Consider the following 20,474-nt stretch of genomic DNA (forward strand, 5'->3'; position numbering starts at 1 on the left):
TGAATAGAAGTCGTGTTATATGGCAGGCAAGAAAGCTAAGGAAATCTCAGAAAGTGTTAAGAAAGGTAAAGGACTAGGAAAGTTGTGACAGGAATAGTCTACCTCGTCCCTGCCATGTGGGCCAAACTAGTTATTTTCTTAAAAGGCAAGGAAGCCAAGGGTGAAACTTGATTGGTCCAGGGCTGGTCACCTAAAGGCATAAAATGGGCCAACCTCAAAGAAGTCTGTGTCCTTCACACCTGGAGGATGTACCATTAACCACGGGAGTCACCCTGCTGACCAGACAGGTTTTTGTATGGAGGTAAGCTGCACCTACCATTGAGCCAAAGCTGTATTCTTGTAGATTATCTCTTTCATGTTACAGCTAAGTAGATCTCTTTTTTGTTAATTGTTAAATGGCCCACAGATGTCTCATTTCATTCCAATCTTGAACCTCAATTACCAAACTGGCCTCAGTCAGGCCAGGTCTACAATAGAAATGGTAGCTCAACTGCACTCTGCCCTACTCAGACATTTTCTATAGTACCATATTCAGTTCTGAGTGCTACATTTTAGAAAGCACGTTTACAAATTAGAGAACATCCAGAACCAAAGCAATATAGTAAAGGACCTCAAGTTACCATATGAAGATGGATTTAAGAAAAAAAAATGTTTAGCATGGAGAAAAGAATACTAAAGAGAGACATAGCTTAAGGGCCATCAAGTAGAAGAAATATTAGATTTTTTTTGTTTAGCACAAAAATACAGAGCCAGGAACTGTGGGTAGAAGGGTTAGCATGCAGAACTGGCATTTTGCTTGTTCTGACTGGCACTAGGAGTACAGAGTTAGAAGGAAGAGGTGGAAGCTGTTAAGGCAAATTAAAACATGAAATTTTAAGAAAAAAATTTCTGACAATTAGAGTTGTGCAAAAATTGACTGGGCTGCTTTTTAAGGTAGTGGTGAGGTCTTCAGGATAAGGTTGAACATGACTGCTTATCAGGGATGTTGTGGAAGACATCAGATACCTGTTCAGGATGGGTTGGAGTAGATGTCTCTGAATTCCCATCCTATGCTGAGATTTTGTGATAATGAGGATGACAATGATTATAATAATGCTGAGGACAGAGACTGGACCAGTGATTTCATTAGAAGGAAATTCCTTCTATTAATGCTGATTGGTATCTTCTCTGCAACTCAGAGTCTTAGAGAGCTGCCTAACACATTGATAAGTGGGATTTGGAGGATAACACTCTAGCTGCTATATCACACTAACTTTTATAAAGCACTTTAAAGTTTGCAAAGAACTATAAATATATCGTTTCATTTGATCCTCACAACAACCATGTGAAACAGATGCTATTATTATCATCGTTTTACAGATGAGGAAACTGAGGCTGGGAGGAGTTAAATTATTTGCCCAGAGTCATATAGCTTGTAAGTGATTGAGGCACAATTTAAACTAGAGTATTTTTATTTCAAGTCCAGCATGCTATCCACTATTCCACCTCTGCCTCAAATTGTGGTGTCTACAGTGATTTTAGAATTAAATGTATTTGTGATAAAACTCAGAAAGGATTTACTCTAATGATCCATCTTGAGAAGCACCATGCAATTACCCACCTGTGACTGAAATTGTCTATAAAGGAAAAAAAAAAATTCTCAAAGGTAATATAACAATATTTTCAAATTAAAGCTATGCAATCTTAATTATAGATAATTCAGAGACATTCCAACAGCTTACAGTGATCATTCAAAATTAAGTGACATGGATACTAACCCCTTCCCCTATAAAAACATAAGTTTTTATTAGAATCAATTAATAAAAACATTCTTCTCTGTTAAAAGCCTGAGTTTCTTTTAAATATAACCACAGAGAACATTTCAAACACAAGGAAGTAAATTGATGTCATGAATGTTACTGAGACTTGAGGAGAAACTGAAACATAGACAGGAGAGGATAAGGTGGAATAGCAGTTTATATTAAGTATAAACACTTGTGATAAAATCTAGCTACTAGAGTGGAAAGTACAATGTAGAACATTTGTGTAAGGATCAACAGAGGTAATATCGTTATAAGAGGATACTATGGACAATTTGGACAGGAGGTAGAAACAGAGGAATTTTACTACGGAGGCAAGATGGAGAATTTCAATTACTCAGTTATCTATTAGAAGTGTTCACTGCCCAAAACAGATCAAATAACACATTTCTGTACTCCTTTAAAAATAAGTTTAATCTTCAAAAACTAGAAGAACCAAAGAGGGGTAATTCTGTTTTGACCCTGATTCTTACCAATAAATATAGAGCAGTTACTGGGTTGAAAACAATGAAAACACTGGCATGGGGGAAATAATCATACCATCTTACAATCTGTTAGAGAGACAAGAAAATCCAGGCATATATGACATATATCCAAGATTTGGGAATAGCAGATTTTTAAAAGGTTTCACTGAGAAAGGATAGATAAGATCCCATGGCTTAAAATTCCACAAGTTATAAATATTATTTTACATATCTATAATTTATAATATCCTATATAATATATGTTATATTATTATATCTATAAGTTATAAAATTCTATAATTCTTTCAGGAATTAAAAAACAAAAATACAAAAAACTGAACCAATTTATTAAAGATACAATTCCAATGAAAAAGAAAAGGAAGAACTGTCCAAAGAAACCAATATGAATGTACAAGGAACTTACTGAGAAATTCAAACTTAAAATTGAAATCTAGAGAATATAGAAGCCAGAACAGGTAATGAAGGATGAAACAGAAGCGTGGTAAAAATAGTATCAGAAGTGTTAAAGCTCAGAAAGAGGTAAAGGCTGGTGAAGAATGCTAAGGACTACATTTACTTTTTCAGCTCTTTTGGGGAAAAAAGGGAGTATCAATGAAGGGATGACTCCAAGGTTGTGCTGGAGCCAGCTTGAACCGACTTGTTAATTACTAAATTTTCAATGTGTGCATTCACGCCTTAGAAATTTGCAAATGCTACAAATCAGATCTTGATTTATTGGTTTTTTGACTGTCTAAATTTAAGAGATGGAGAAAATGTTAATAATGCAGTGTGCCGTACATTATTTTTTTCTAGAGAGCTAGTTGTTAAACATTTACTAGCTCATCATGAGTTTCCTCTTCTTCATCAAGGCCACTTCAATGCCTTCTGCCATGTTCTCCGCCTTTACCACTAACTCACATGATGAAGTGGCCTTGCTCCTTATCAAGGATAACCCTTTTACTTGTTCAAGAGATCCCATTCCATCCCGTTTCTGATAAAAGATTGGCACCTCTGTTATCACTACTCTATTGCTTATTTTTAATCTCTCCCTCTCTACTGGCTCATTTCTCACCTCCTACAAACATGTTGTTGTCTCCCTTATCCTGAATAAAAATCCCTCAGTTGATCCTTCCATCCCCCACTAACTACGGCCCCATGCTTCTTCTGCTTTTTGTAGCTAAACTCCTCTAAAAGGCTGTAGGTGCCTCCACTTCCTTTTCTTTCACTCTTGTTAACCTCTTAGAGATTCTGACCTCAGCATTACACCAAATTGCTCTCTCTAAAGTTACCAAATCCAATGGCATTTTCTCAGTCCTCATTCTTCTTGACCTTTGCAGTCTTTAACAACTGATTACCCTCTCCTCCTTGATACTCTCTTCTAGATTTTTGGGAGATATGCTCCTGGTTCCCTCCTATTTATCCAACCATTTCCTGTTAGGTCCTCATCCAAATTATACCCTCTAACAGGCAGTGTCTCTCAGAGTTTTGTCCTGAACCCCCTTCTCATCACCTCAGTATTATTTCACTTGGTGATCTCATCACTTCTATGGATGTAATTACCATCTCTATGATGATTTTCAAATCTACCTATCCACCCTAAAACTTTCTGATGACCTCCAATCTCTTACTTCCAACTTTCTTTTAGACACCTTGAACTGGATGTCCGGTAGATATCTTAACAAAACTCTTTCTCTCTCTCCCACTCCCCCCACCCCCCACTCTCTCACGCTCACAACCTAGGTGTTACCCTTACTCTTTACTCTCACACTCCTCATATGCATCCAATCTGTTACCAAGGCCTGTTGATGTCACATTTGGCATCTCTTGAACATGCCTCCTCCTTTCCTCTGACACTGCCATTCCTCTGGTACAGGCCCTCATCATCTCATCTTTGGACTACTGCAATAACCAGTCAGTGGGTCTGCCTGCCTCAAGTCTCTTTCCACTTCAGTTCATCCTCCATTTAACTATTAAACTGAAAAAGCATAGTCCCAGCATGACCCACCCCCCATGCAATAAACTCCAGTAGCTCCCTATTACTTCCAGGATCAAATAAAATTGTTTGAAATTCCAAGCAATTCATAACTCAGCCCTCTTCTACCTTTCCAAACTTCTTACACCTTACTCTCTGCCATGTACACTTCAATCCAGTGACACTAATGTCCTTGCTGTTCTTTGAACAAGAACTATCTCTTGACTCTGGACATTTTCTCTGGTCCTCCCCTGTGCCTGGGATGCTTTTTTAATCTCTGCCTCCTGGCTTCCCTGGATTCTTTTAAATCCCAACTAAAATCCTACCTTCTACAAGAAGCCTCCTGAAACCTCTTAATTCTGGTGTCTTCCCTCTCTTAAGTATTCCTTATAGGTTCTGTATGTGGCTTGTTTGCACATATTTGTTCCTTGTTTTCTCCCCCATTAAACTGTGAGCTTCTCGATGGCAGGGACTATCTTCTGCCTTTCTGTTTCCACAATGCTTAGCATAGTGTCTGGCATATAGTAGGCACTTAAATCAGTATTGATTAACACCCCTAGATTAGACCCCTACTTATAGTGGACTGATTGCCAAAGGCAAGAGATGACAAAGAGAGGTTGAGGCAATCTGAATCTTACTTTGCTTTCATTTTCTCTGCCAAAGAAAATGAATTTTGTACTGGAAAGCACAGAATACAAATGATTCTGTTCAATACAGGCAGGGAGACTCTAAGAACATACCTAAGTGTTTTTGATAAATTCAAGTCACTAGGACTAGATTAACTACATCCCAGTATGCTGAACTGGCAGATAGGACTGATAAAGCCTTCTTCGACGATTTTCAAAAATTGTGAAAAACAGGAGAGTTACCCCAAGAAAAAGGCAAAGGTAGTCCTGGCTTAAAAAGAAAAGAGAGAATATTTTTCTCTCAATCTTATAGAGTGGATTCTTAATCAAATATAAGTTGGACTTAATAACTTCCGAGTTCTTTTCCAGGTGTGAAATTTATGAGTTCAGTTTTGGATATGTTGAGTTCGAGAAGCTGGAAGAACATCTAGGTGGAGGTATCAAAAGGGGAATTGGAAGTTTGTGATTGGAATTTAGGGGAGAAATCTATGCAGAAAATATAGATTTGAGGATCACCTGAAGAGACAAAGGGAACAGAACAGTTTACAAATTATAAACCAATGGGCTTAATTTAGATTTCTACCACAATTCTAGAATCTGTTACACTAGATGGCTGATTAAGTGAACAACTAGAAAAGGAAGCAATGATTATAGTATGATTGCATGAATAGGTCATACCACACTAAATTAATTTCATTTTCTGACAATAGACTGTTTTTGACTTAATTTGTATCATCACCACCCCCATAACGTATATAATGCTTTAAAATTTGCCAAACACTTTATAAATATAACTTTATCTTCACAACAACCCTGGGAAGTAGATGCTATTATTACCCCCATTTTATAGATTTGGAAACTGAGAAAACAGAAGTGACCAGGGTCACTAAGCTAGCAAGTATCTGAGGCTAGATTTGAACTCAAGTTTTCCTGACTCCAAGTCTGGTACTTTTCACTACACCCCAGAACTTAGCAGTGCTTACCATGTAGTGTATGCTTTTTGTTGACTTAAGGAGAATGCTATAGTTACAGTTAACCTGGATTTTAGGAAAATATTTGATAAAATGCTCATACTATTTTTGTAGAAAAGATTGAGAAATGTGGACTAGAACAAAGTTTCTCCAACAATTAAACTGAACTGAAACTGGATGAATGGAGGGACTCAAAGGTTAGTCTATGAGGGTTCAACATCAACTTGGAAGAAGGCCTCTAGAGGACTTCCCTACGGATCTGTGCTTAACCTTATGCTGTTAACATTTCTGTCAAAAATGTTGACAAAAGTAAAGATGGGATGCTTATTGAGTTTTGAGATGAAACAAAGCTAGCAGGAATAGCTAATAAATTGGATTAGAGAATCAGAATGCAGAAAGTTTATGGAACTTTCCAGGGAAAATGTAATCTTCCACTTGGTTCAATAAATCAATTTTACAAGTACATGGTGGTAGAGGTATGGCTATATGTGGGAAAAATAACAGGGTTTTAGTAGACAGCAAGCTCCATGTTAAGTTGACACTGACACTAATCTTCAAATGGTATCATCAATTTGGGTGTTTGCTCCAATGATGCAGGTCACAAAGCATAGGTACATGCCCGTTCTTTGTGCCTCTTGTTCATATCTTTCCATAAGTATGCCTTGGAGGTCCATCCAACTTCTATGATTTCTTCTGAAATCATATGAATAACAATGGAGCTCTTGAATTGTCCGCTTGAACTGTTATCCCTCAATCTTGCCATATGAGAATTCATGACTTTTATTCCTATTTTTCTTTGAAGGTTCTTATTTGTTTTCTGTTGCAGTCTGTCATGTTCTGTATTTGTAGCAAAAACAACACTGGGAGAATACTGCTATTACAAAGATGGACCTGCAGAAAGCTGGAGTCAATTAAAAGTGCTTAGCAATTTCCTGAAGACAATCCAGCCTGCTCTCCCCTCCCAAGTTTGGATTCAACTGGCTGTCTATTTGTACCTTGGCACACACATATGTGTATGTTTGTGTGCTCTACAGGTTTTCCTTCCAACTGCATGTTGGTAACTAGATGGCAAGTGGATAAAGCACTAGACCCGGATTCATATCTAAGTTCAAATCCAGCTTCAGACACTTAGTACTTTCCTCATCTGTTAAATGGGGACAGTAATAGTACCTACCCCTATGATTGTTGTGAGGATCAAATGAGAAATAATTGCAGAGTGCTTAGCATAATGCCTGGCATATAGTAAGTGCTACATAAATGTTAACTATTATTATTATTGTTGTTGTTGTTACATGCATTCTTCATCCACTTGTTTTTTTTTCCCCATGTGTATGATTAGGCCATATGTTTGGTGATTATAAATCTTTTCCAGGAGATTCTCTAATGTTCTGTGGCTTGATTCAACAAGCTTACAACACCTGCAAACAAGAGTCCTTGGAAGACCTCACCATTCATACATAATCCCACCTCAATTTGGACTCTGTTTCATCCCCCTCATCACAGTAGCAAATGCCTTGGGAATTTGAGTGTCTTGTTTAATGCTTCACAAGATTTTTGTGATCAGAGTGGGTCAATGAACAAGGTTGTCTCTGTTGTTCTATCTTTCAAAGCTGTCTCTGTTACATAATTTTGATATATGGACAAGAGTGTTACTTGTTAGAAGACAGCCTTTAAGGTATCATTATTTTCTACAAAATCACATGCTTTTTATAATCAACAAACAATAAGCACACTGGGATCTTACATCTGCTACATCTTTCAGTCAATTGTGTGACAGAGATGTATGATGAAATATATGAAATATTACTTGTGAAAGTCTGCTTATGTCCTATTGATACCTTCATTGAAGACTGCATTGATACATGCAGGCTCAAATTTTATATAGATGGTTAAAACAGGCACATGAGTCAGTAGTTGCTGATGTTCTGTCCTTTAGACCTCCAGCACAGTGTGATATGGCAACCAAAAAACCAAATGTAATTTCAGGCTGTATCAAGACAGGTATAGCATGGGCAAGGAAGTGAGAGTTCTACCATGCTCTGCCCTCATCAGACCATATCAATGCCTCATTCACTTCTATAGATGATATTCTGGAAAGACTGTAGATATCCTAGAAAACATCCAGGGCAGTGTAACCAGGACAGTGAAAGGAGTAACTGGTACAGGAGAAATTTAAGATGAAAGTAAAAATAGGGTTGATAAGTAGAGTTCGTTCAAGGCCACAGAAGCCAGCATAATTGAGATAAAGGAAATAGATGAACGTATTAGCTTTGGCAAGAATAATAATCTCCATCTCTTTAGATGAAAGAGGAAGAGAGAAGGTATAGTGGGGTTTGGAATATTTGACGAGGAATGATGGTCTCAGTATTTTTAGTAAAGTAGTAGACAAGATAATGCGGTGGAGAGGTGAAAGCAGAACTGAATGCTTAAAGAATATAAAAGATATTACAAAGACTGTATGTGAAGAATGGAAAGACCTATGAACTGATGCTAAGTGAAAGAAAATCAGGAAAGCATATGACTACTGCCATGTAAACAGAAAGAACAACAACAAAACTATCAAAACTGAATGCTTTAAAATTATAATGACCAAATCAGGCCCCAAAGTGGAGATATTAGAAGATACTTTTCCTTATTCTTTGCAGAGGTAGGGGATTATGGGTGTGGAATACTACATATAAGGTTAAATTTTTTTGATGTGCTTTTTTAGCCTTTCTGAACTGTTTTTCCTCCTCTTTATTCTTTATTACATGGGAGGGGAAGGATGGAGTGCTATAGTGAGAAATATAGGTGATGTAAAAACAAAAAATAAAAACTCTTAAAAAAGGGAGTGAGATAAAAACTAGATGAGGAAAAAAGAGAGAGGTATGGTATTGATAACTCTGGAGCTATTCTTTTCTTCTCTACAGGTAAGCAGCAAGTAGCCTGAGACTATTTTCTGTTCAATGTAAAATTGTCAATAATGAAGCACATTCAAGAGGAAGACAGTTAAATGGGAAAACTTTCAGTTTTGTTCTAGAATTCCTATCTTGATCATTTTATTTTTCACTATGGGAATGAATCTTTAAAATAATTCTTAAATCTCTCAAGGAACTTTGGTTATTCGTAGAACAGGTGGTTGTTTCGAAGCTGATTTTTTAAAAAAAGTGTGTTTGGGACTGAGGGTTATGTTAGGAAAACTTATTTTCTTCCCAAAAAATAAACATAAGGAAAAATTATGAGAATGTGCTTTGACTGACTTCAGCCAATTCACGTACAACTGGAGTCCTACAAACCATTTTTATATTTCTGGCCATCAAATCCTCTTGGCTCATGGAAATCCTGTTGTTTTTTATATTGTCACCATACAAAAAGATGTACATTAGTGTATTTGCTAGAAATCCTGGAGAGAACTGTTTAGGGGAATCAATTAAAGTATTATTTTTACAATGAATAATTTCTAAAGTTGGAAAAGAAAACCTAAAATCCTTTTAAAGTAGGAACTCTAAATTCTCTGACCACACTATATGTTTTTAGTAAATGTAAAAAATAAAACGTCAGTTTTTCAAAGGACATTACCTTTTTATCAAATAAATTAAAAATTTTTTTTCTTCAAAATTTAAAGGATACTATAACATGCCGATCTGATGGATTCCGCTGACGTGTCCTTTCTAGTTGAGTTAACTGCTTAGCCTCTCGATTCTTTGCTGTTAGGGTTGCTTTGAGATCCTCCTGTAGACATATTTACTTTCTGGTAAGTTACTGCTTTATTTACCCATTAACTCGGAGCTACAACAATAGGAAAAAGTCCCCTGCTTAATATGAATACTTTTACTAAAAGAACTTGCACACTTTGCACATGTACAGGTCCACAAGGCTCTTCTTCACTTTACAAAAATAATGCTATTTCCGTAATACCTTCAGAATCTTACTATCACCCATGCAGAAAGACCTTCTGCCCTGACCTGTATACTAACTCTCTGGTCGTGACCCTTTCTATCCTTAGCTCTGCTGCTGTAATGAAGTCAGAATTCTGGGTTTGCCACCTATGTGATCTCAGAAGCCACTTAACACTTCCTGGTTCTCAGTTACCTCACTGGTAAAACATGAGGGTTGGAACAGATTCTATCTCTAAGATCCCACAGACCTCAAACAAAAGGCACAAAGTCCGCTGCTGAGGCCAAGCAAAGCCTTTTCAAGTTGGTAGGACCTGCCAGAATCTGTGCTCTCCTGGAACTGCCTTCAAGAACATGGAGTCACCTCACTACAGCAAGCAGGGCTTTAGTGGAGGAAGATGCAATTACATAGTTTAAAAATAATTTTACTCCCTCTATTTTTATGCCTAACCTGTACATAAAAGGTCTTCCAAAAATCTAAGTGTGGTTTTAATAGCTTTAACTACTTAAAACTGTACTAAGACTTTTGGAATACCCTGCATAGAATACAAGTAAAATTAGAATGTCTTACATTTGCATAGTTTTATAATTTTGAAAATATTTTTCAAAAACAACCTTTTCATCTAATTTCATTTAGTTACAGGCAATCATCTTCCAAAATCTATTAAAAAAGATAACCTGACCCCTCACTCCACTTTATATATATATATGTGCTTTTTATAAAATGACATTGGCACATGTATATGAATAACCCTCGCCAGATCAGCTAGTAACAGAGGGTAGAAATCCATGCACTTACCCGTTTCATTTTCACAATAGTTCCATAAGTTTTCAAAGGTTCAACTACTTTGGCTTCAAGTCTTTCAACCTATTGGCAAAGATTATAAAGTATAACTGAAACAAAATATAGGAATAAAATACTTTAAAAATTAAATCTATTGCTAATTTTATCCGTGTACAATCACTAGATAAGTCAGTTTTTTTTTTTAAAAAAAGAATCAATCTGATTTTTAACATAATGTTTTTCTAGATAAATCCTAAGGGCAATTACCAGAAATATTTTTAAATCTTATAAATTATATGTACAATTCAAATAAATTCACTGGCTTCCAAGACACTCCATTCTCCGGGTTCTGGGCATTTTCTTTAGCTGTTTGTTCTCTATACATGGAATGCTGTCTCTCCACATCTTTGTTTCTTGACTTCTCTAGCCTCCTTAAAGTCTCAGCTAAAATCCCACCTTTATAAAAAAGTCTTTTTGGTCTTTCTCAATAATAGTACCTTTCCTCTATTGATTATTTCCAATTTATCCTGTGTACAGCTTATTTGTATATATTTATTTGCAAGCTGTCTCCCTTATTAGACCATGAGCTTTTTAAGGGCTAGGCCTATCTTTTACCTTTCTTTGTATCCCCATAACTTAGTACAGCGCCTGGCACATAAGAGGGGCTTAAAAAAATGTTTACTGATTGACATCCCAAATAAGATAATAAATGCATCAATCAACAAGCCTTTATTTAGTGCTTACTATGTGTCAGGCCATGTGCTTAGTGAGAGAGATAAAAGAAAAAACGAAAGAAAAGTCCCTGCCCTCAAAAAATTTACATAGTATTGGTGGAGGCCATATCTATAAACCGGAACATATGCAATAAATACAGAAGGAAGGAAGGTAACCTTAGGTGCCACTTGCTGTTCAGTTGTATCTCACTCTTTGTGACCTCATTTGGGGTTTTCTTGGCAAAGATACTGGAGTAGTTTGCCATTTCCTTCTCCGGCTCATTTTCTAGGTAAGGAAACTAAGGCAAATGTGGCTAAGTGACTTGCCCACACAGCTAGTAAGTGTCTGAAGCCAGATGTGAATTCAGGTCTTCCTAACTCCAGGCCCAGTGCTCTATCCACTGGACTTTCCTATCTGCCCCTTACGTGCCACTTGAGTTGAGTCTTAAAGGACACCAGGAATTCTGTGAATTGGGAAGTTGGGGGGGGAAACATTCCAGGCACGGGGACCAGCCAATACGAAGGCAAAGACATGGGATTTGAGGAGCCTTAGCAGACCAGTAGTGCTGGATCTTAAGAGAATGTGGTTGGAAAGGGATGATAATACCAGTTGTGAAGCACTTTAAATGCAAAACAAAAGACTCCATATATAATCATGGAGGTAACGGAGTTATTGGAGGTTAGTGATTAGATAGGAGATATGATCAGATCTATGATTTAGGAAAATCGATTTGGCAGCTGTGCCAAAGGTGATGTATTAGAGGAAAGACTTGAAGATGACAAACTGAAAGGTTACTGCAACTGTTCATGCAAGAGTTGATTAGTGCCTAAATCAGGGTGGTGGCTTTGTGAGTGGAAAGAAGGGAACTATGTGTGAATTGCTGAGCAAGAAATTCCAAGATTTTGAATATAAACTGATAAGTGATCAAGGGAGAGTACTGGAAGAGACTTTGAGGTTGTCAAGCTGGAAAACTGGAAGGATAGTGGAGCAGTTTATGCAAAGGCATGGAGAAGACAAAATGTTGTGTGTGGGGGGGATGAAAGGCGGCCAATTTTGCTGGAAAAAATGTGCAAAAGGGAGTCATGTAAGATAGTAATTTGTGTAAGTATAACTCATCACCTGAATACAAACTCTGAGAAGTCACACCCTGCACAGGCACTTAAATGTCTGAATGGTAATAGATCAAGAAAAGAAGGCATCTACAAATGAAAAATGTATTCTAGTGAAGACAACATTGTCTGGGAATCACAATTCTGAGCGACCAATTAACCCTTCCCTCCTCTAAATACCTTTACAATAGTACAAATATAAATGAAATAATTCAAGTAAAAGCTCTTTGCATTGTTACAAAGAAAAAATACTATCAAAATAATCAATATATTACTACAAAGTCTACTGGTACCCATGACATAAATTGAGATACCCCAACCTTCTTCAGGGTGGCACATATCTATAAATTTGCTGGGGCAAGCTGAAGGGTAGGCTGGGGAGGGATCAGAAGAGACAGCAAGGGGAATGGCCTCTCTTACCCTGCACTCAGTTGTATACACCCTTTATTCCCAATCAGAGTTGTACACATATACATACACATCCTCTCTTCTTCAGTCACTTACAGCCAAAAATATGTGAAAAGTGGGGAAATCTAGGACTTCATGCCACAGCACAGCAACCTAGTATTTACAATTGGCAGGGTTCTATGGAGAACAATCTCGTGAGCCTTAGGTTACTTATAAAAAAAATACTATATGCAACCTGAGGCTCAGAAAGCAAGTAATTTGCCTAAGGTACCAGACCAGCTCATTCCACTTTGCCACCTGCAGCCCTGGCGAGTTTCAAGCGAACAAGATGCCCCTCCCAGGACAAGGTTATCACTTTACTCTCACCACCTTGTTGCTAACTCAAGCCTCCTCTCCCCTCTGATTGGAGGGCTGAAGGGTGGAGTACTCCTCCCCAAACCTTCTTTTATAGAGCGCAGAAACTGGACTCCACTTTGCATTTGCTGTTCTTCCTGGTTTCAATCCCAAGGAACAGGATGCTCTCTCCTATTACGCACCCCCCAGCTTCCTTAGCACAGAGCCTGGCACATAGTAAGTGCTTAATAAATATTTATCGAACCTAATTTATTGGAAAGACCAGGCTCTTTCCACTTCACCCAACCGTCATCTTTTCCAGAGTGGTTACCTACTATTGTACAATGTTGCTACCCTAAATATTTTTTGTTATCATCAATGTAGTAATAATAAAAAAAAGAAGCCCAACCTCCCTCGCCCTTTACAGGGCAGGCACAAATCCCAGCGAGGCTCTCCGCTCCCCTCCTACCTCGGCTTGCCTGTAGTCCTGAAGTTTGGCAAACTCATCAGCAAAGTTCTTCAGGCCGTGCTTCAGGTTGGGCGTCTCGGTGGCGGCGTAGGCGTTGATTTCGTTCACCAGGAGGTCGGCTTTGTCCCGCAGCCGGGCCGTCTTGCGCACATAGGCCGCGAAGATCTGGCACAGCTCCCCGAAGTGCTTCTCCACGTTGGAGACCGCATCCTGCAGCTGTCTGGTCTGGGCGTCCCTGGAGAGGGCGGCGACGCACGCGCGCACACACACACACACGCACGAGGCCTCGCCGGTGCCCCTCCTTTTGCCCTCACTCACAATAAGGTAACTCTCCTTTCCCCCCCGGCTGGAGCCCGCCCGTAGGCCTCAGGACCTCCCGCAGGGGCTGGACAAGACCCGCCGGCCAGAGCCTGGCGGGGCCGGGGTCTCCGAGTGGGCCCACAAGGACCCCTTCCGGGGAAGGAAGGGAGGGAGGGAGGAAGGAAAGACGGAGGGAGGAAGGAAAGACGGAGGAAGATAAGAGGGGTAGCCAAGAAAGGAGGAGGGAGAGAAAAACTGAGGGAAGGGAGAAGGAGGGATCTACCGGGCCTCCCCTCCACGACCTCCCTCCCACCCCCAGCCCGCTACCCAGCCCAGGCAGGGGCTCCCCCGGCTCCCGGGGTGATTGTTACCGGCTTTCCAGGCTCCGCCTCAGCATGTCGCCTCGCGAGCGGCCCGGGACCTCGGGATGGAGCCCGCAACGGGCCCTGCGGGGGAGCCGCCGCGGCACGCGCCGGGACGGGAACCCGCGTGCCCGTCCGCGCGGAAGGGAAGGAGGGAGAGAAGGCGGGAGCGAGCCCGACCACCTTCCAGCGCGCGCGCGCGCGCGCGCCCTCGAGGAGCCGGTCCCTCCGCCCGCGCTGTTTCTATGGAGACCGATCCAAAATGTTGGGGAGGAGGGGGAAGGGGAAAGCGGGGGAGGCCGGGGAAGGAGATCGTGGAGGATGGTGCCCTGCCTGGGCTCCTGCGACTAATTGAGCTCGGGGTTGGGGGGTAGACGCGAGTGAACTAGGTGGAAAGTGTGGGAAGGAGAGGAAGGGGCTAGGAGAGACGTTGAAGGTAATCCCAGGTTTAACCTCTCCAGTGACAAATGGGAAGACAAGGAGGCCTGCTTAAGTTGGTTTGCCAAGTTTACACCAGGAGTTAGGTGGAAGGCAGGAGCACCCTAGTCAATGTGAAATTGTACACCGGACGCGCTTTAAAGTGGAATCTGCATCGTGAACATTTTCTCTATCAGTTTCTTAAGTCTAGTGAATCAACGAAACAATAAATCAAGCCCTGGTGTGTGGGATTGGCTACAGATACAGATCCCACCCAGCCCCTGTAAGAAGTACCTTTAGGGGATGGTCTTCAGAAGTTGTGGTGATTCTGCGCCCACCCCCCTACCCCATGCATGCCCAGGTTGCCGACTCTCCAAGCTTTGTTAGTCCAGACAAGTTTCAAGACTTTCCAGCCTGATAGTAACTGTCAAAACTTAAACGTCATCGACAGTCTTAGAGCAGAGGTGTCAAACTCAGACATTTGAAAAGGCCCAGAACCAAGTTAAAATGCAATTGGCGAGTGTTTAATAAAATAAAGACGTGATACAACATAGATAATGTTAATTTGTGGTTTTCTAAGGCCGCGTAAGCCTTGCAGGGATCTTTTTCTATGTGAGTTACACCATTCTTTTAGAGAACCTGCAGTTACCTCCTGGGACTACATTGAAGTAAGACTAGTGCCGATTTTATACTTGAACATACTTTGAATATCAGAAAACTTTTTTTTTCCATAGCATAGGTGGATTTACTTTGTGAAGGCTCTAATATGGTGTGTTTCCAGTTGGATACTAAAACGTATGGAACACAATGTTCAAGTCTTGTTTGGGGGCACATAAATGACTATATTACTGCCTGAGTAGTACTCACTGCTTCCAAGAGAGTTTATTAAATATGACAAAAAAGCAGAGAGAGGCTTGCTTCCTTTATTATTCCTAAGTGTTGTGACTTTGAATCTAGATCTCAACTTGCTTCTACAGTTTTATGAACTTAAAACCACATAAAACAATTTATACAGTTATTACTTAGTAATGGAATAGGGGTTTCTGTACTGAGGTGTGGGTCTCATACTTAGGAGATGGGTTAGCAGGCAGATAGAAGGGCCACTGGAAAAGGCATCGGTTATAAGGCTGGGTAGTTACTCATTACTCCTTTTGTTTTGATTCAAGTTATGTCACAGCACACTTAAGGTCCAGCAAGTTTACATTGTTTCAGAGTAGGAGAACAAAATGAACCAGAGCTTCTTGTGAAAGAATAAAAGTATCCCAAGCCACTTTTAAATACACAACTCTTGATTAAACTTGGTTAAGGATGCACATTGGAGTTGGTAAAGAAGTTTTAGTACTCAGTGTTTCACTTAAGGATTCATCATTCATTTTAGCCTGGTCTTTCTACTTGTCTGCCATTCCCTTTGAAGGGCTGGGACCTGGTCTAACCTGACTGTTATTTGGGAGAGCAGTTCAGGTATGAAAGAATTCACTTAGATGACTTTCTCTTAACCAATGGGAGCTTTATTACGTAAAAGCTACACACAAACCTTTTTCCTGTAGCCATGGGGCTGAGTGAAAAAAAGGTCCTGATATTTGGAGAACAGGCTTATATAGAAAGAAAGCCTGTAGATGTTCAGGATGATGATGTAGTTTTAGGGTTTTATAGTGGTTGAAGATTAAGAAAGAATTTTATGACACAGGATGAGGGAGATGGTTGCTTACAAGATAAAGAGGAATTTTATGATTCAGGATGAGGAAGATGGTTGACAGGATAAGAAGGACAGAGGGACACGGGGATAAGGAAGGAAAGATTGCTTTTGGTCTTAGAAGATAAGTTTTGTGGTATTTCAAGATAAGGGGAAAAAACTTTAGAATGCCCTCAAGTTACAGGATCCCCAAAGTACTGGAAAAGCAACCTTTAAATATTCTTTTTAACCCTTAGAGTGCTGCTTGTATCCACATCAATACTACACAAGCACAGGATAGGGAAAATGAGACTAAATAACAGTTTGGGGTAAAAATATCTGGGGATTTTAATGGACTGCAAGCCTAGTATTAATTATGGCAACAAAAAAAATTTTTTTTTACTCTAAAGCTAGTATAGGGAACTCCTGGTAAAGAAATTTTCTCCACTAATGCCAATAGGCAAATTACAATCTTAGAGAGGTCTACAGGTTTGAGAGATGATTGAGGGCATTATGAGGTTAAGTGACTTGCAACAACAACAGGGTTAAATAGTGAGAATGTGTCACAGATGGTGAGCAAGCTCTCTTCAGCAAGACTGATAACTCTTAGCTTAGGATGGGCGGAAGTCTCTCCCTTTTGAAAACCATGATAGCAATAATAATGATAATGATAATAATAATAATATTTGTATATTATTATGTGCCAAAAATGAGACAATACGTTTCAAGAAGCTTACATTCTAATAGTGGAAACTACATATAAGGGAGTAGTGTCCAGGAAAGAGACTTTTAATCAAGGTAATCGCAGGGATTATGAACGAAGCTATAAAGATGGTGTCAGATTGTTGTGCCCTTTTCCAGTAATAATGGTGATACTTTTATTCCCAGGTCCACGGCAAGAAATAGAGAAAGTTTAAGTGGAGGGGGGGAGAAGGGATTCCACTTTTAGCTGCAGGGCAGATGGCAAGATATCTATAGGCTTTAAAGTAACTTGCTTTTACTTTTCACTCACTCACCAAACAGAACACTTCTGGCCTAGGAGGAATCCCAAAGCTGAGTGGATTGGAGGTGGAAAGGTGGGGAAATGGAGGAGGGCTTTAAAGCAGGGTGCCAATGGGCCAAAATCTCTGGACTTTCTGTTTGGTAGGGAGAAGGGTGCAGCAACAGGGTAGAGCATCATTATGTAACAAACCTGCCACTCTGTGGATTTCTAGATACTATTAGTATATAATCAGTCAATCAATAATCAATTAAGTACCTACTATGTGCCAGGCACTGGGCTAAGCACTGGATATGGTATAGTAGTATGTCCTTTTGAGGCTTAGCAAAACTGAGGTTACACTGGGAGGAAGTCCACACACTGAAATATAAAAGGGAAACCATTTTCATATGTAAGGAATATTAGAAATGGGCTGATACTTGAATAACTCAAATGAATATGAATAGGCCAGTGAGATAATGAACTTGTTGGAGGGCAAAGACTGCTTGGATACCTTTGTTCACAGTTGCTGATTTGAATAAGACCTAAATAGGAATCTGGGAAGTATAACTGGCTGGTCACCCTAAGTAAGAAAAGAACAACTACCTTACTAAGGCAATCTACTTTGCATAAGGAAGATTTATCAAATAGGAGAGTCTAGACTACTCCCATTTCTTGCCTGAATGCAGTGCATAGAGCAATAGACCTGGAGTTAAGAAGACCTGCATTCAAATCTAGCCTTAGATACTTACTAGCTATGCAAACCTGGGCAAATCACTTAGCCTCTGTTTACTTTGTTTGTACATAGCAATCACTTAATAAATGCATTTTGATCGTTTTATTGAATGGGTTTGCATTTACTACAGATCCAAGAAGAATGTGCTTTTATTATTCTTTATTTCACTTGGCACCACTCTGGACAGCTCTTGGTCTATAGACTTCCTCAAAGAACATTCTAGTACAATTGCTACTGTAGAACAGGCTCAGGGATCACATATTAGTAACCAGTTAGGGCTGCCTACTGCTATTCTAAACCCGTATTCACAGGGGCAGGTTGGGTCCCCCAAGGGTAATTACTTTACTCCTCAGGATTCTAGGGTAATCCTCAAGGGGTTAGTTTTCTTTTCTATTATTATAGCTGCTGAGCCCCCACCAGTATGTTAGCTCAATAATAATTAATTGACATCAATTAGCCTGCCAGACTTAATTAGCTTTTAGAAATGTTTTATACCAACTGTTCTTACTAATAAGGTGGTATGGTAAGAACAGTTGGTACAAAAATTTTCCCCCAAAATTTTGGGAGATACTTTTCCACAAATACATAGAGTCTAGAGTGAATGGGCTCAAACTTAGAGCTCATGATGTGGCAAAGGTGATCATCATAGCACTTGGAAGTTCTTTTGCTAGAATTCCTTTTCTTCCCTTCATGGAGCCCTTACAAGGTTTCCATTAGGTCTGATGTATTTTCTGCTGGACTCTTTGTAGAGTCGGAATGCCTTGTTTGTCTTTGCCTCTTGATGCAGACACAACTACCAGATGTTCAGGGGATACTGCTAGGATGCTGATGAGAAAACAAAATCATCTGACCCTTCAAAGAAAGGCTGAAAGGGCTGAAGTCTGCACTAATGGAGAAAATACTTGAAGCATCAGTTCACAGATACTTTTAAGAAGTATTAAAATACTTTCTAAATGTAATTTCTACTTTCTCATATAGACCATACTAAGGTTTTCAAGTCAAAATACAGTGTTAGCAAATCTGTTCCATTTTCCACTGATTTATTATTCTTTTAGTTAAGCCATTAATGCTCTTGAGATGATCTGATTTAATTGAGTCTCATGCCATTCTTCCTGTTTACTCTTTCATTCTACTGGTTTTATTGCTGTTTTTCAAAGCAAACTTCCTTCAGTCTCCTCTGAATGTTTTGCAATTGAATTTCTATTTATCAGGGCAGTTAGGTGCAGTGGATAGAATGCCAGGCCTGAAGTTAGGAACATTCATCTTCCTGGGTTCAAATCTGGCCTCAGACACTAGCTGTATGACCATGGCAAGTCACTTAAGCCTGTTTACCTGAGCTTCCTCATCTGTAAAATGAGCTAGAGGAGGATATGGCAAACCACTCTAGTATCTTTGACAAAAAAAAACCAAAACCAAAAACAAACCCAAATGGGGTCACAAAGAGTCAGACAAGACTGAATAACAATCATATTTGCAGAATTCATTAGGGTTTGTAAAGTCATTGAAAAGACTTTGAGTATGACTTCAGGGATGGTTTGTTATTTGTCTGTTGTGATAGGACCAGCCTAGTGGCTAAATTCATAGAAACTTAGAAGCAGAAGATTGGTCACTAGAATATTCAGTTTTTTCATTTACAGCAACTTAGGACTGTATAAGTTTGTAATCTCAGCTGGTTGAGGCAAAGTCCATACTGATGAAACACAGATCCTTGAAATATTGAAGTATATTTGAAAAAAAATTGTATTACTTTATAGTTATATCCTGTATATTGCTAAGAAGACCTCAACCTATGAATGTTTCTGCTAATCATCTCATGAACATATCAAAATGATTTGTGCGGAGGATAAAATCACATGCATATCAAAGAAAAGGTGAACTTTAAAAGGTTTGCCTATGTCTTGTTTTGCATTCATTCAAAACCAGTGCAAATTGCCAATACTTACAGAGTATGCATCTCTAGAGTATGCATCTCTTTAGTCAACAGGTTTGATGGGTTGTCTTGACAATATTGAATCCTTGGGCTCCCTCTGGTGGTAAAATTAAGTACTTGAACTTCTCCCAGACACACAGCTAGGTAATTAAAGTGAACCTGGTCCTGCTGTGTTAGGGTCCTAGGAAAATGACCACTTTTCAAGTGGAAAGATTTTTAATTTGCTTTATGCTTGGCATGACTTTCAATATTCCTTATTTGTGATTTTCTTAAAATTGATAGAACCACTTTATAATTTTGGCTTTGGGTCAAAGGACCAGTCACTTTATATTAATACCCTATAAATATCCTATAAATATTAAGCATTTGAAAGTTTTAATTTTTATTGTTATATTTAGAGGACAATTATTTGCCTTGTATTACTGTTTCTCTATACCTATGAGAGAAGATTTGGCTCTGATACAGATGTCGGATTCAACTTTTAGTTTTTTTCGGCAATAATTACATCTTAAAATTATTATTACTAATAATACTATAGGTGGTGATAGAAAGCT

The 20,474-nt window shown here is 39.2% G+C and overlaps 1 protein-coding gene across 4 annotated transcripts in view; it reads right to left on the reverse strand.

Annotated features, from left to right (window-relative positions):
• Positions 1-14,272, reverse strand: part of FAM92A (family with sequence similarity 92 member A) — a 40,253-nt gene extending 25,981 nt beyond the window's left edge. For 3 of the 4 annotated variants that reach the window (XM_027856945.1, XM_027856944.1, XM_027856943.1), the window contains exons 1-5: positions 14,196-14,272; positions 13,525-13,759; positions 10,507-10,575; positions 9,442-9,543; positions 1,601-1,606 (exon numbers count right to left, since the gene is read on the reverse strand). In XM_027856945.1, coding sequence (XP_027712746.1) covers positions 1,601-1,606; positions 9,442-9,543; positions 10,507-10,575; positions 13,525-13,759; positions 14,196-14,221 — 438 coding nt within the window. In that variant the 5' untranslated portion in view covers positions 14,222-14,272. The remainder of the gene's footprint in view (positions 1-1,600; positions 1,607-9,441; positions 9,544-10,506; positions 10,576-13,524; positions 13,760-14,195) is intronic. The other variant, XM_027856946.1, reaches the window with a different exon arrangement.
• Between the last annotated feature and the right edge of the window lie 6,202 nt (positions 14,273-20,474).

This window comes from Vombatus ursinus, unplaced genomic scaffold (genome assembly GCF_900497805.2).
Source record: "Vombatus ursinus unplaced genomic scaffold, bare-nosed wombat genome assembly UNPS02011767.1, whole genome shotgun sequence".
Taxonomy (NCBI): Eukaryota; Metazoa; Chordata; class Mammalia; order Diprotodontia; family Vombatidae; genus Vombatus; species Vombatus ursinus.